This window comes from Dermacentor variabilis, chromosome 4 (genome assembly GCF_050947875.1).
Source record: "Dermacentor variabilis isolate Ectoservices chromosome 4, ASM5094787v1, whole genome shotgun sequence".
NCBI classification, from domain to species: Eukaryota; Metazoa; Arthropoda; class Arachnida; order Ixodida; family Ixodidae; genus Dermacentor; species Dermacentor variabilis.
In genome coordinates, this window is record NC_134571.1 from 82,021,879 (window position 1) to 82,037,908 (window position 16,030).

Sequence of the window (16,030 nt, forward strand, 5' to 3'; positions counted from 1 at the left end):
AAGTTTCATATGAGGTTTTATTGAGAAGAGCGTTCCGTAAGTGTAAACTGTGCACTCTGCCCATATTATAAATTTTACAATTAGTGCAACTCACGAAAGCCGCAGTAAAATGACAGTGTGATATGCCGCTCCGGTCCTACCGCAAATAGACCGATATTGCCGTTTAGGTGCGGTTTGTGCGCCGGCAAGTTGAAACGCCTGAGCAATGGTGCTGGACTGCATACAGTCCTAAATGACATGTACGTGATAGCCTTCAGGCTATCTGAGCTACAGTTAAGACGCCTTCGTCGATATATTGTTCATAACGGAGTGACGAAGCCATGCACGTATAGCTCGGTGCTTGGCTTCTCCATTCCATACAGTTACTTTCACTGTAAATATTAAAATCATTGTTGTCTCATGGGGAAGACGGTGTGACTTAGTAAGGTTGGCGCCACCTGCACCCCTTCATCACACCTCAGACTGTACAACGTGACCTAAAGGGAAAGAGAATACGTAATTTCTGCGTGGTTTGTATATAAAACTAACGCTCCTTTCGCGCTCGAGGTGAGCTATTGCCCCGTTACAGATTGACCATAATAAAAACGGCGTTGTAGATATTCTGAAATGTGATTCGAATTCGCACGTCGGTAGTGAAGGTTGGTTGGCTGCTGTGCTCAAATGTATCCGGTAATTCTGGACTGGACAAGATTTGTAGCGACATGACAGAGCACTCTCGAGTAATTGAACATATGAGGTTTTCTGCTTTAACGTTTCCCTGTCGCACTTCATTCTGTGTGTACAGTACATACGTGACGTGGACTGGCATGGCGCACGAGCTCAAGAAGGTTAACGCCAAACAGATTCTTGATCAACAGTTCCCGAGCAACCCACTTCAGTTTCAGGAGAACTTACGCGCCATGTAGCGGGGCTTGTATTGGATACTTAGTATTACAATTTATACGAGCAGGACGCTTTTGCTTTCCACTACCTCAACATGGCAACAATACTCCGCGAGCCTTATTAATCAGTCTAAATGAACGCTTGTGCTTTTGCTGTGACTTGGAGACTACTGACCGTGAGTGCGCGTCGCAATGTCAAGCATATTGTGACGAGGCGTGCTGAGCTATTGCGCTCTACGCGGTCAAGTGCGCAGAAAAAAAAAAAGAAAAACAAGTTGCGCACCGCAGATCATGACCAATGTCACCGAAGTTACTAAGTGAGAAGATTTGAATCTGCAGCAAAGGCTATGCCATTTTATTGACAAACTACGAGGAAACAGAAGCGAGGACTTGCTGTTTTTTTTCTGGCGTACAACGACGAAAGGTCACCTGTACACACGTCCACGTCACTCTTCCAGTTCCTCCGCTATGTACGAACTTGGCTGCTTGACGCAAGGCGTCGTTCCTAGCTTACCACGGAAGCAATGGCCGCTCCCGTCCCGTTAAGCGGAGGAGGAGGCGCCGCCACCGCCGTCCAGCGGCGAAAACCGCTCGGCGTCGCGACCGCGCTACCTCCCGGGGCTGCCGCACCGAGGTGGTTCCGGAGCGTAGACAGACATGGCGCAATCTGAGTACAGGTAGGGAGAGCGTGGGATGTTTGGTGGAAGACAGATAAGATGGATGATTAGATAACAAATAGTAGAGCAAGTATGCGAAATGAAGAGGAATAGGACAGACAGACAGACAGACAGACAGACAGACAGACAGACAGACAGACAGACAGACAGACAGACAGACAGACAGACAGACAGACAGACAGACATCTTTATCAAAGGATAATCAGAGTTATGTTTCAAATAAGATAAAATTAATTAAGTAATTTTATCCGATTACCATAGTTATCTCTTTAATAAGATAATTAATCTCCGTGACCCCAATAATTAGCGGATAATTAATTAATTAATCGATTGTTGATTGATTGATTGATTGATTGATTGATTGATTGATTGATTGATTGATTGATTGATTGATTGATTGATTGACAGTCCAACGAAAGGAGGGTGGCGAGATCAGATATAGGAGCAGAGACTCTAGCCTGCTACCATGCGCAGGGCGTGCAACACGACATACAAGGCTAGTTAGCGCTTCGTGGTAGCAAGCAGTGTAGTGCGAACGTAGACGACTGAGATACCAGCAAGAACAATGTGGTTTGTGTGTCTAGTTCACATGAGTTGTCCGTCATCGCACTGTGCTACTTTTTGCCGGGAAGAAGGATGATAAAATAGAAGTAGAAGTACAGAAAGAAGACGGCCTGGAAGAGGAGCAGGTGGAAGGAGGGCGAATGAAGAGCAGTAACAATAGGAGTAGGATGAATTAGAAAAAATAAGAGCAGGAGGAAGTAGAGGAGGAGGAGAAAGATGAATTAGAAAAAGACGTGCAGGAACAAGACGATAAGGAAGGGAAAGAAGAAAATTTAGGAGGAGGAGCAGGGAAAGAAGGAGAGGTGGAAGAGCAGAAAGAAGAAGATGCAGTTGAAACTGATGAATTAGGAAAAGACAGCTGGAAGAAGATGATGAGGAGAAGGGAGCAGAGGGGGAGGGCAGTAAGAACAGCAGCAAAAACAGCACGAGAATGGGATCGAAGAGCAAAAAAGAAGAGGAGGAGGATGAATGAGCCAAGAAAGCGCAGGAAGACGTTTAAGAGCAAGAAAAATATGAGGAGGAACAAGAAAAGGAGAAGGGATAAAGAAGGAAGAGAGGAGGAAGATGAGCAGGAAGAAGAATGAGAGAAAGAAGAAGAATAGGAGGAGGGCAGGGGGCTTGCCACGTATAAAAATGTTCATTAAGATAATGTTTCTTAGTAAAACGGAAGCAGTTAGGGCGGCAACCAAACCGCTAAAGACCTAGCAAGTGCATTTTGGCCATACGGCGTGTGCCAAGTGTCATTGCATTTTTCTTTCTCTTCTTTCATTCCATGTAATGATTATGTAAGGCACGAGACGGGCGCCTTCTTTCCTAGCCCTATCATGAACACGTTTCCTTATCCATCAAATAAATTAATGCGGCCAAACACTGCAATTTCCAAAACGAACAGTAGAGCGGTTGCTTGCACCGGTTGCATACGTATAGGCATACGAATATGCATAATGTTTGCATACGTATATGCATACTGTTGCATACGAATATATACAAACCACTGTTTGTATATATTCAGAGACGTGCCGTTCCACGCTTGATTTAGTCAGCAAATACCGAGATGATATTACTTTATATCACTGTATAACAGAGAATATTGTTTGGCGGCTTGTGTCACACAAAGTATTATCTAAAACTAAGTTTATGTGGGTATACGTCAAGGCGCGATAATTCGAGCTTAAATGAGCACGATTTGCATATTTGGATCCGTCGTTTGTTCTACAAGCATCGCGATGAAGGTTTTTTGGGCATTTACTTACCGTGCATCTTTTGTTCAGTGTCTAGCCTGAATTCCTGGTCCGAAGCGTCCTTTGACTCCATGGATTCTGAGCGGGAATTGCAAGCAAAGGGACAACACTTCAATTCTGTAGTCTGATAACAACTGAACAAATAGCAAACCATAACTCTCTCATAGTATTAAGTTCGTGCAAGGCTACTTCGAGGACAGCGCTTATCTTTTTGCAGGACAGACTCAAGTTAACTCTCGTAGAGAGTGATCACGGCCTTGCAAAACGCGATTTCTTACGTTCATTGTGTATCAGTCTCGAATCTACAAAAAGAAACTTGAAGCATGCTAAATACCTTAAGTTTGATGGAAACTAATCTTCTTATCCGATTGACTTAATACTTGAATTTATTTTGGAAACTAATTATATTGTTGAAAACAGGACTGCGGTTACCTATCAAAAATGTGAATATGTTGGTGCTGGTGCTGCTTTTCTTTTTACCATGCTTATTGTGCTCGCATGTAGGATTGCTTTTAGGAACTATTAGAAGTAAATATTGATAATACGATCAAGGAAGGTTCGCAGCGAAGATATTAAAGTGCAAGCGATGGAAAGTGATAGCTAAGGCAGGCATCGTGAAAGCAGACCGTCCACTGACCGGCCACAAAGCGCACGGCGTCGGCCGAAGACTCGCGCAGGCTTTCCTCCGCCTTGAGCCTGCGCTTGATCTCGTTTTGGAGCTGCTCCTGAACCTTGCGTCGTGACCGTCGCTCTCTCCGCAGACGCCGCTGGTACAGCACTGAGAAATCGGGTGGAAAGCACGGGGTGCGGAATGTGAGCCGATTGCGCACTCAGCATTATGTCCAACACAATTGCGAGGTGGCAGTGGTCCTTCTTGGGAACCCACGAATTAACTATAGTAACAATCTTATTAGGTGGCAAAACGCACGCACGCACGCACGCGAACACACGCACGCACGCACGCGAACACACACACACACACACACACACACACACACACACACACACACACACACACACACACACACACACACACACACACACACACACACACACATGCATGCATGCATGCTCAAATTTTAAAGTTGTAGTGTAGCGGTGAATGTAGAATAGTCGCCTCACCTCGAAATTTCTGTTCCTCGGCAAGTTGCTTCTCCACCTTTTCTCGCAACTCTCGCTCGCGCAGAATTTCCATTCCAAGCTCGGCTGTATGTGCAATGGTCAAACCAAAGTTACACACATTTGAAACAGCTTGTCATTACTGGCCCTTGAAGCTTTTTATGTAAAGCTTGAGCATGAACCTTAATATGATGATTTTAGTGCTTGTAAAGGTGGCTGTGGTGTAGAATTGTAAGTGACGCAGTGATGCACGCTTTACAGGCAAAGCGTGGCAAGGGGCGTAAGCGAGTTGAACAAAATGAATATTAGTTGGCCCATTGGCTAAATTAGAAGCACTGTGCAACCCTGAATGTGTGTACTAACAGTGCACTGAAACAAACACTGAAGGGACACAGGTAAAAATGTGTGTTGAGAGAACGCACGTTCTCAACACACAGTTTTCGACTCCGTGTTCAGAGAAGGGTAAGAAGGCCTGATTGCCATCACTGCAGCGGGCGTTGTAATAACGCTCTGCAGCGCCAGAGAGCACTAACTTATTCTAACGAGACAATTAGCTAAACTAATCACTGAATCACTAAGTTCCTGTAAAAGAGGATGTTCCGTGAACAATATTGAATTGATTTGTTACGTGACATTAGTGAAAGGCTCACTATACAATAGTTATGATGCAGAAAAGCGCGGGGACTGAAATTCCGTCTCGTGTTCAAAAGAATATGGGTTGCGTTGGTTTAACCTAGAACAAAAAAGTGCTGAAGACGATAGCTTTGCTTGTATTTGCGTGTGTTTTCTTCAACAGGAAATTCGCCGTTCAGCATGCTCAGCGCGCGCACATCGCACGCTTCGGATTGGAGGCATAAATACCTCTCGTTCTCTTGGTATAATTGTTTAAGCATAGTTCTTGGGATTTACTTGTGTCATGCTGATGCCTTCTGTATGTGGTGTTAATATAAAAAATACATTCTGGGGCTTTACGCGCCGAAACCACGATGTTATTATGATGCACGATTGATTAATTAATTTATTAATAATTCATAGACAATTATGAAATGAAATGAAATGATAGTTTATTTCCATCTTGTAAGGTACAGATCTTGATGCATTTAATTTCTACATGTATTTGCCATTTGACGTTCAAATTACTATCATGATTCAGTATCTACCGTGCGCACAGTGAACGCTAAGATGCACGGCTTGTGCACAACGACACGCCTACGAGGTTACTGACGGACACTTTGGCCATGAAATATGCAAAATTGCATTTTATTATTTACTGTGATTTCTGATATGTTGAGCCTTTTACGTTATTTGAACCAAAGATTTTTTAAAATGGAACTTAGACTGTACAGATGACCGCCTGTATAATATAGAGAGACATGCTCTCAGCAATAACAAAAATCGGAGCTTTGAGTTTTGCCACTCATAATTATGAACTGATACGTTGAGGTCACTGCTGTCGCTAGGGTGCCAACCCCGAAACTCTTGTCCTATTTGCAAAGTGAAAACTCCTGATGCAGTCGCACCTGCTAGAAATACTTGAGCAGAATTAAGTGTATTTTTCTCATGCCGAAATCATGGTGCGGGACAGTAGTCTATGGGATGGAGAGCTACGAAACTCGAACGTCTACAAGAACCCCTGTCGATGACCGCTACGCATCGTAGTGCACCGGCGAGGCCCATTATGGTGGTCCTACAGCCCTGTTTATAAACTAAGCGTTGTAGTGTAGACAAACCTATCAAACCATGACGATATTTTGTGGCCCGTGGAACTATGAGTAGACCGGATGCCGTATTAAGTCTGCCTATTCTGCCACACTGAACAGGCAGGCTTACTGCAATTGTACGCAAAGGCTCGGTGATTAGCGCAGGCTTCGTTTGTTTACTGATGGTGGTTCAATATTCAGGCACCAAGGCAATGGTTATCGAACTTTCGTTCAGTCAATGATACCATCGGTAAGGGTAGTTCAAAGGCGCACGCTTAGCTCAATCAGGGAGTATAGTGAAAAAACAGGTGACAACCTAAATGTTGTAAGCGAAGGGGGAGTTTTCGGACAGATAGATACCCACCGCGGTAGCTTAGCGGCTGTAGTGTTGCGCTGCTAAGCACGAGGTCGCGAGATCAAATTCCAGCCACGGCGGCCGCATTTCTATGGGGGCGAAATGCGAAAATATCGGTGTCCTGTGCACTGGGGGCACGTTAAAGATCCCCTGGTGGTCAACATTAATCCGGAGTCTCCGCCTACGGCGTGCCTCATCATCAAATCGTAGTTTTGACACGTAGAACCCCAGAATTCAAGATAGGTAGATAGATGGATAGATAGAGAGATGGCTGGATAGATGGATAGATAGAAGTGGAAAAGAGGAGGCACACCTTTTTCTAGAGACACCTGTCTGTCGTGATGCCTGGCACCGTCGGCGGCCACGCGCAGCAGCGCCTGTATGTTCCTCAGAAGGGCCTCCATAGAGTACACGTCGTAGGCGCGGAGCAAAGCCGCCTCCTGCAGGGACTCCGGGAACCCCGCAATGGGTGGAGTGGCCTCACCAGGGCCCAGCAGCTCGTCGCGGCAACAGCTGCCCTTGCTAGAGTCACCTGCGACGCGTACCAAAAGCGAGAGTCAGCGACCGACTTTGTTGACACCTAAAATACCGGTAATGCAAGGCGCCAATGCTTCATTTGTCAAATTGTGGCAAAAGAAATGAACGAAATGAAATTAACTTCAGCACTGAAGCGGAATGGAAAATTAACGCGTTAGATGGAACTTCAGGAAGCAGGACACTTCGCGCTAAACATATGTGTCGAGCTGTGGCAACACAAAGTAATCACAAATAATATAAAATGGATGTGACCAAGGTAGACGTATGTTAGCGCAACCGTGTAAACTGAAGTGTTCATCCTAGTTACCTATAATCCATTAAATGGTTTCGGATGGTTGGCGGTCAGTAACCCGTTAATCAAATATTCCAACCTCTGACAAGAGGTTGTTGAAACAGAAAGCGCCCATGGTGCCGATATGCTCATCGCCAAGCAATGACTGCAGACCACGTTGACAGCATACGATAGCGGTTGTTCTTGTTTGTGTCACTTCATAAACGGTTCGGCTGCACTAATATCTCGATATGAGCATTATGTGCTTCGCCCTTATCGTACTTTTTCTGATAAAATTGCCGCACTCCAGTACCATACAAGTTTTGCCGCACCAACCTTTGTATGCGAATGGTGTAGGAGTTTGAACGTAAATACGCATTCAGCACTTCAGTAACAGCAGCAGCTTTCTTCGTGAAAGTGCAAAGGCGCTAGTCTACCTAAACACGCGCTAATTTCTAAAGCTCTGTTCACACGACATATTGAATTGATAATTCATTCCGTTCACCAGCACGACGCAGCTCAGTGCCACCGAATCAGGCTGCACACAAGGGTGCAATGATGCTACCTAGAATACCTGGACGCTGCGCAATTTGTTTTAACTTAGCCACGTCACGCTCATCTGTGATATGAATCAGCTATAGGGCCTGTATTGTGAATCTACCTTAACCGATTAGCCAAAGGATATTTTTTTGAGCGCAGGTTGTTTACTCTCCGACACTGTTAGATCTGTTGTCATGGTTTTCATTTGATATCGAATGATTACAACATAGAATAAATTACGTCAATTTGCTGTGGAGAGAAAAAAAGAAACGAAATAGTAATGCCTGGAAAACTCTCATTGACAACTGCAATAGTATTTGTAAACGCTCGAGTGTACTTTAATTTTGCCGTTGTCCACTATGTACTATACAGTCTTAGCGCCAACTACACAGAACTTAAAGGAATGTGGCCTACATGGAAGGGATTCTCATATCTTGTCGATTCGCTGTCAGCCTAATTTAGGGACGCCCTCGAGGAAAATAATTTTTTTTGCAGATATAGAAGCAGCTCAAACCCAACAGCAAAATATAACGAACATCCTTGTTGGGCTCAGAGCAGCTATGTTGCAGTCTTTTATGTCAAACTGTACTTGATAAGTTTATTTATTTATTATATCTTACAGGCCCATTCAAATAAATTCCGGGGTTTTACGTGCCAAAACCACGATATGGCTATGAGGCACGCCGTAGTGGGGGAGGAGGAGGAAATAACTTTATTGTGTGCCCTGCGAGTTGGTGAGGCCGGCCAAAGGCCCCGCCTAGGTGACGGCCAGGAGTTCTTGGGTCCTGGCGGCATCCTCGGCCCGCTGGACGGCCCATAGCTGGTCCTCGAGGGCGGGGCTGAGCAGCGCGACCTCCCAGCGCAAAGGCCAGGAGATTAGCGCAGGCTTCGTTTGTTTACTGATGGTGGTGGGGGACTCCGGATTAATTTAGACACCTGGGGTTCTTTAACGTGCACCGAATGCGCCGCATACGGGCATTCTTGCTATTCGCCCCATCTAAATGTGGCCGCCGTGGTAGGGATCCGATCCCGCCAATAGGCACGTAATGCTTAACTCATTAAACTCGTACTTAGCAGTGCCCATTAAACAACTTTAAACAGGCCCACTAAACGACTTGTAAAAATCCTAAACATGTTCAATAAAGGATTTGTATCAGAGGCATTGTACGAATGTTACTCGAAGTCCACAGTAAGTAGTGACATTGTCAAGAAAAAACAGGTACGCTGCTGGTCAGGTTCTATTGAGGGCACTGTATATATATATATATATATATATATATATATATATATATATATATATATATATATATATATATATATATATATAAATAAATAAATATAAATAAATAAATAAATAAATGAAGTTCTTAGTGGCCTTTAAAACAATTTGTGTTTAGCCTTAGCTTGACCCTTAAATGGTGCTCTCTAGTGCTTGTAAAGGTGGCTCTGCTGCAGAATTGGTAATAACGCAGTGATGCACGCTTTACAGGAAACTTTACCAGGGGACGTAAGCGGGCTTGTTCGATAGGATGTACCAATGAAATCTCTCTCTCTCTCTCTCTCTCTCTCTCTATATATATATATATATATATATATATATATATATATATATATATATATATATATATATATATATATATATATATATATATAGAAGCAACTTCGTGGTTATCTTTGGTCTACTCACCGAACAGTTTCGGTCGGTGGACCAATGAAAACTGTTTGGTAAACAAACCAAACATAACCGCGAAGTTGTGCTTCTCATCTTTCTAGATACGTTTGGCCCATTGAACAACGCAGCTACTACTATACATATATCAAAAGAATTTGTTGGCTTCTTGTGATTAATAAAAATAGGGCCCCTCGATTAACCCCCTTTATTCTCGTTCGTAATATATATATATATATATATATATATATATATATATATATATATATATATATATATATATATATATATATATATATATATATATATATATATATATATATATAAAGGGTACATTGTCCATTGCCAAAGTCCCCAGGAGCAAATGTGACGAGCATATTTCGAGCGTCATAACAAGCCTTGACACGATCTTGAGAGGAGAGAGTCCGGAGGCGGGCGGCCAGTCGACGGGCTTCTTCGGCACGAAATAAAGTCTGACCTACTGAAGAGTCATCATGTAGAGACCAAGGGAGAATGGGGTCGATGAAGCTTTGGAGGTAGCGAGAATACATAAAAAAGGCGCATAACCTGACTTCATGCTTGGCGGTATTGTAAGCGTACGTAACAAATGGTAAAAGAGAACCCCCAATTTTTGTGATTTGTGGAGACATACGTGGGAACCATGTTGGTCAGGGTACGATTCGCGCGCTCAGGGCGGCCGTTTGTTTGCGGGTGGTAAGGGGTCGAGTGCCGGTAATCACATCTTCAAAGATGCAGTAGTTCTTCAACAACGGCCGCAGTAAATTGCCGTCCACGATCATTAGTCCCAACGCGTGGAGCACCGTGACGGAGAATCACGAGTACAGCAGGAAAGATGAAACGTCAGCTGCTGTAACCGAAGCGAGCGCCGTCGTCTCAATATAACAAGTCACATAGTTCACGCATACAATTACCTAGCGACGTCCGGTAGTAGACTTGGGAAAGAGACCCACCAAATCGGCATCAACTTTTTCAAATAGCAAGGTTGGCAGCTTATCAGGCTGCAGGGCACCCGCAGGAGGCAACGTTAGCTGCTTATGGCGTTGTCAAATTGCGCAGCTGGAAACGCACCGCTTCACCTACTTCCAGAGCTTGGGCCAATAGAAACGCTGGAGCAGTTGGTGGATGGCCTGATGTCCTGACGTGATGTCATCGTGCATGCCTTTAAGGATTATATATCTCAATGTCTGGGGAACCACGAGACGAAGCGAAGCGCCTTCAGTGCAATAATTCGTTTTATACAAAAATCTTCAACAATAATGAAAGGTGAGACCCTTGTTGATGACCGAGCAGCGTCAAGAATAGTTCTAATGGAAGGGTCATGCTGTTGCTCACGCTTGAAGGTGGTGGCATCAGGAAACTCTTCGGAGATGGCAAGAAGATATTCATCGAAGTCATCGTCCGTATCTTAGCCACCTGGCGGAAGGTGAGATAAACAGTCAGTATTGGTGTGACAGCGATCATTCTTGTATGTGATAGAAAAGTAGTATTATTGAAGCCGTAATAACCTCCGAACTAATCGGCCAGATGGATCGCGTAGTCCAACCAACCAGCAAAGAGAATGCTGTTCTGTTACTCTTGTGAAGTGGCGGCCATACAAGTATGGTTGAAACTTATGGGTGGTGAAGACTACCGCGAGGCATTCCAGTGCGGTTGCGGTATTATTCCGCTCAGCCTTGGTAACATACGGCTTGCGTAGGCGGTGACTTGTTGTCGTCCGCCATGTTTCTGTACGAGTACTGTTCCGACGTGCAGACCCCTAGTATCGGTGTGAAGCTCAGTTGGGGCCTCAGGATCAAAGTGGCGCAAAACTGCAGCTGAGGTGAGCAGAAATTTTTGTTGACAGTATGCTGACTCACACTCAGTAGTCCATGTAAACTGTGTGTCCTTGTGAAGGAGTGTCGTGAACGGATGAGCTAGGCGTGCATAGTCGCATAGGCGCAAGTGCGAACATAGTCGCAAGAAGCTGTGGAGGTCTTTCGCCGTCCTCGGCTGGTGGAGCTAACGAACGGTTGGAAGCTTTTGCGGGTCTGCGCAGGTGTCTTCTTTGTCGATGAGGAAACCCAAAACAAGTGTTTGACGCTCGACAAAGCGGCACTTTTTGAAGGTTAAAATTAATCCAGCTCACCGTATGCAGTCAAGGACAACTTCTAGTCATTAGTCGTGCCCATGAAATGTCTTGCCGTAAATGGCAGTGTCGTTCAGGTAACCCAGGCATATTTCCCACTGAATTCCGCGCAGGATCGTGTCCATAATCCTTTTAATGTTGCCGGAGTATTACACAAACCGAAAGGCATTACGTTAACCTCGTAGGGTCCATCCGACGTTATGAAAGCAGTCTTCTCCTTGTCTGTCGGGTGCAGAGGCATCTACCAGTAGCCTGAGCGCAGATCGACAGAGAAGTACGAGACAGAATGTAAGCAGTCAAAGGCGTTATCTATACGTGGAAGAGGATACACACCCTTCTTCGTCACTGCATTTAGGCGTATGTAGTCGACGTAGAATCGACACGAATCATCTTTCTTCTTGACCAATATAGCTGGAGCCGCCCAGGGACTATTCAACTCATAGATGACACCCTTCTGTAGCATGTCTGTAACTTGTTCGGTGATTACTTTGCGCTCGGCAGGGAAAACGCGGTACAGCTTCTGTCGTATTGGTGGCACTGTTCCAGTATTGATGCTGTGGTGGACGCGGGAGTGTGAGGGTGAATGTAGACGTCCTTGTGCAAAGTCAAGCAGTGAAGCATAGCGGAAAAGGGGCTCTTCGAACGCTTCTTGGCGGGAAAAGGGAAGCGACTTATTAATCATGTTCCTAAATTTTGAAGAGTGGTCAAAATTTTGAAGAATGGTCACTTAGCGACAAGCCTGCGTCTGTGGAAGTAGTAACTGCACGAATGCTCACAACACCACCTTCCTCAAAGCGTGCTATCTTCAGTCCGGCAGGCAAAATAACTTACTCGGAGGACACATTCACCGTCCCCACGTGACCACAACCTTCCACATCTTCAATTACTGAGCGAGGGACAAGTATGTTCTTTTTTAGAACGTTGACGTATTCGGGTTCAATTATTCCACAGTAAAAACCAGCCTGGACGCGCGATGAGGTGACTGGGATGAACATTGCCGTCTGCACGGGCACATGTACATTACTGGACACGGAAAATACTTCTTGACAACTTGATAGAACGTCGTCAAGCGTTGGCGGTCTAACATCGCTGCTGAGTGAAATTTCACCAGCCCTGCTGTCTAATGTTGCTCCAATTTCCCGTGAAGAGTCAATACCAAGAATTACGTCATGCGGAGTGCTAGCTAGTATACAGTAAATTCGGTTCGAAATGCCTTTCCACCAACGGTTATCACAACTGAACATACCCCCACAGGACGTAACAGTTCACCGCAAACTCCGCGAAACGTGGTATTTCCGTCCCAAGCAAACATCACTTTAGTCCTAGGCGATTCTTGAAAGAAAGACACATCACAGAAATGGAAGCACCAGCATCTAGCAAAGTCACAGTATTTACACCATCGACACAAACAACACAAACACACACTTTGTTCTTTAACATGACGATAGAAAGAAGTAACCATCCCGAGACCTCATCTCCATCGGTCGCACCAGCTCATTTCCCAGCTGGGGGAGGAGGGGGGGGGGGGTCGTAGGCGAGCGGCTATGCGGAGATGGTGATCAACGTGTCAGGGTCGGCGGTTGAGTAAGGCTTTGGTCAGATACAGGGGAGTCATTCCTTGGCGTGTATCCTCGAGATAACTAACGAAAAGGGACAAATGGTTTCCAGGATGCAGCTTCTTGCTTTCGGGATGGATATGTGCGATCTCACGGAGACGCTGTGGGTAACGGCGGCAATACCTCGCGATATGTCCCTGAGCCCTGCAGCTGTAGCACACAGGTGGCCTGCGAAGTTGGGCACAGATCTCCAAGGCGTATTGTAGGCGGAAGACGCACGTCGAGGCTGTCTGTCATGTCGACGTTCAAAACTCGTAGGCTGTGACTGGACCATGGTGCTCTCGGTATGGGTGTTGTCGTAAACGGTATGGTCGCTGTTGGCAAATCGTAGCCAGGCTGCTGGTGCCTCAATGTAGCGCTTATCAACGGAGTATTGGTGGCACGCGTTCTTAGCATTTGGGCCTTGAAAATGAGCCAGCCCATCTCTGATAACTCGCCATACTAAAACAGCAAGTTCGTTAGAGGCAGATACCTACACACTTGCTACGTTGGTCACGTTGTTCAGCCGACCAAACTTGGGAAGAATGCAGCGTGTTGTAAGAGCCCTAAACGTGCGACAGTGACGCCTTAAGTCGAAAGGGGTGGTGAGGTCTTCCCTAGAGGTAAAAAAAATTATGCATCTTCGCCAATTCCCTTGGGTAGGTGCCCAACCTTGTCCTCGTCCGACATACTTGCGTGCACAATTACGCAAAGCTTCAGGGTTTTTTCAATATAGGTAGTACACGTCTATCCTGGTAACTGCGCTCGCCTGGAAACTGTCTGCTCAGCCCTTTTCTTTTTTGAAAGCGAATCACCAGAGAATTTTCTTCGACGAAGCTGTACCAAGTTGTGAGCGAGCCGCCGTGTTTATAGAACCACATAAGGGCAGTTCCGGCAGGAAAAAAGATAACGCTAGAGAGCTGCGCCGACGCTCTCCGTTCATTGTGGCGGCTCACTCTCTGGTAGTGTTTCAGGCAGTATTGGACGTCCTCATTCGCTTTGCCCGAGAATGTGCGTGCTTCTCGATGAGGTGTCCTCTAGCCAGCTTCCCTTGGGCGAATGCTTTCTTACGCGGTTTCCTTGAGAACGTCGCCTCCGTCCGAGTCACTCATGTCAGCCGGCCAACTGTTTGCTGCTTCGAAGGGGTAGTATAGCGTGGTCGTCCAGTGTGATGTACCCAGCACTTCATCAAAGTTGTAACACGGATGGGATGGGTTTATTTACAAGATGATAGATGGTTAGCGTAGAGCAAGGGACAGGACGGTCATCCAAGACCACCAGGCAGCAGCCAGCTCCTCGCGCACACGTCTACTTTCTCTTCCTTCCTTCAGCTGCGCCATGCAGTGTGACTATATATATATATATATATATATATATATATATATATATATATATATATATATGTGTGTGTGTGTGTGTGTGTGTGTGTGTGTGTGTGTGTGTGTGTGTGTGTGTGTGTGTGTGTGTGTGTGTGTGTGTGTGTGTGTGTGTGTGTGTGTGTGTGTGTGTGTGTATAGCTTTAGCTTGACCCTTAAACGGTGCTGTCTAGTGCTTGTAAAGCTGGCTCTGCTGTACAATTGTAAATAACGCAGTTATGCACGCTTTACAGGCAAAGCGTAGTTTGAGTAATTCTACCCGGGAACGGTAAGCGGGCTGACCTATATGACTGACCAATGATACCTATATATACATATATATGAGTTATAGAGAGCCCCTGAATTCTCTTCAGAAACTCTAGGGATGATCAGAGATCAAAGCTTGAGAAACACAGCTGTGGAAATTTGTAACGGTACCTTCGTCCGGACTTTCATCCCCTTGCGGCCCGGTTCTTCCGGACCCGTCGCTTGTGGCCCCACGGTCCTGCGGCGGCAGGTTAGTGTGCTGGGCGGCCGCCTCGAATGTGTAGCCGGCTGGAAAACATGGCGGTTTTTTTCTCAGCATGCCATTTGCCATTAAGTGCAAAAGTGATTTATATAACCGCAACAAGTACAACTTTTAGGAATATAATTACACCGAAGGCCAGGGGCTATCGAGTTTGCTTCTTGGAGCGTGATTCAAAAGGGTTGATGGAATCCAGCTATTTCAGAACGCTTTTGGTAGCGCTAAAGAGGTCGCGTAGGATATCAATTAAGCCTTCCTTCTTTCCTCATAGAAATAAGCGGGTTGTAACAGCAGTCCTAATATCTTGTTATAGCTACCAAAGCGCGCTTATCTTTGTAAAGCTTTAGCTTTATATTACGTGGCTTTTGGAGCTGAGCCGGAGTGCTATAAAATTACCAACCGAAGATGTTATGAGAGACACTGCTCGGCTACCAGAATGATATGTTGCCATCAAAAATCAAGGATCACTAAACGCTCAGTTGTCATTTAACAAAAAGTTACCGTATCGCGCGGTAAGAACAAAATGTTAATTTTTGCAGGTCAAATTATTCTTACCATCGCTAGCTGTCCTCTTTAACAGCATTCAACAAACCTGCCTTCAATAGCAATATTTGTAAACTTGAAGTGAAACTGACAATGTAGGTTGGAGGTCAGACCGTCTCTCCTAATACTTCAGCTTTCCCCAGTCACGTTATAAAGGCGCAATAGTGTGGCAAGTAGGTATCGACTAAGACATTCGTGTGCCAAATAAAGTAAATGTTGTTTAATTCACCGCACGAATATTCACTACATTCAAGCATTCATACCGTGCTTCCTTACTGATGCAGTCATGCGATCTCAACCAGAGGGCGCAG

The 16,030-nt window shown here is 45.3% G+C and overlaps 1 protein-coding gene across 1 annotated transcript in view; it reads right to left on the minus strand.

The window, feature by feature from the left end:
* Window positions 1-1,283: 1,283 nt before the first annotated feature.
* Window positions 1,284-16,030, minus strand: part of LOC142578253 (dachshund homolog 1-like) — a 43,714-nt gene continuing 28,967 nt past the window's right edge. The window contains exons 6-10 of the mRNA XM_075687653.1: window positions 6,851-7,069; window positions 4,486-4,569; window positions 4,001-4,141; window positions 3,376-3,441; window positions 1,284-1,548 (exon numbers count right to left, since the gene is read on the minus strand). Coding sequence (XP_075543768.1) covers window positions 1,490-1,548; window positions 3,376-3,441; window positions 4,001-4,141; window positions 4,486-4,569; window positions 6,851-7,069 — 569 coding nt within the window. The 3' untranslated portion in view covers window positions 1,284-1,489. The remainder of the gene's footprint in view (window positions 1,549-3,375; window positions 3,442-4,000; window positions 4,142-4,485; window positions 4,570-6,850; window positions 7,070-16,030) is intronic.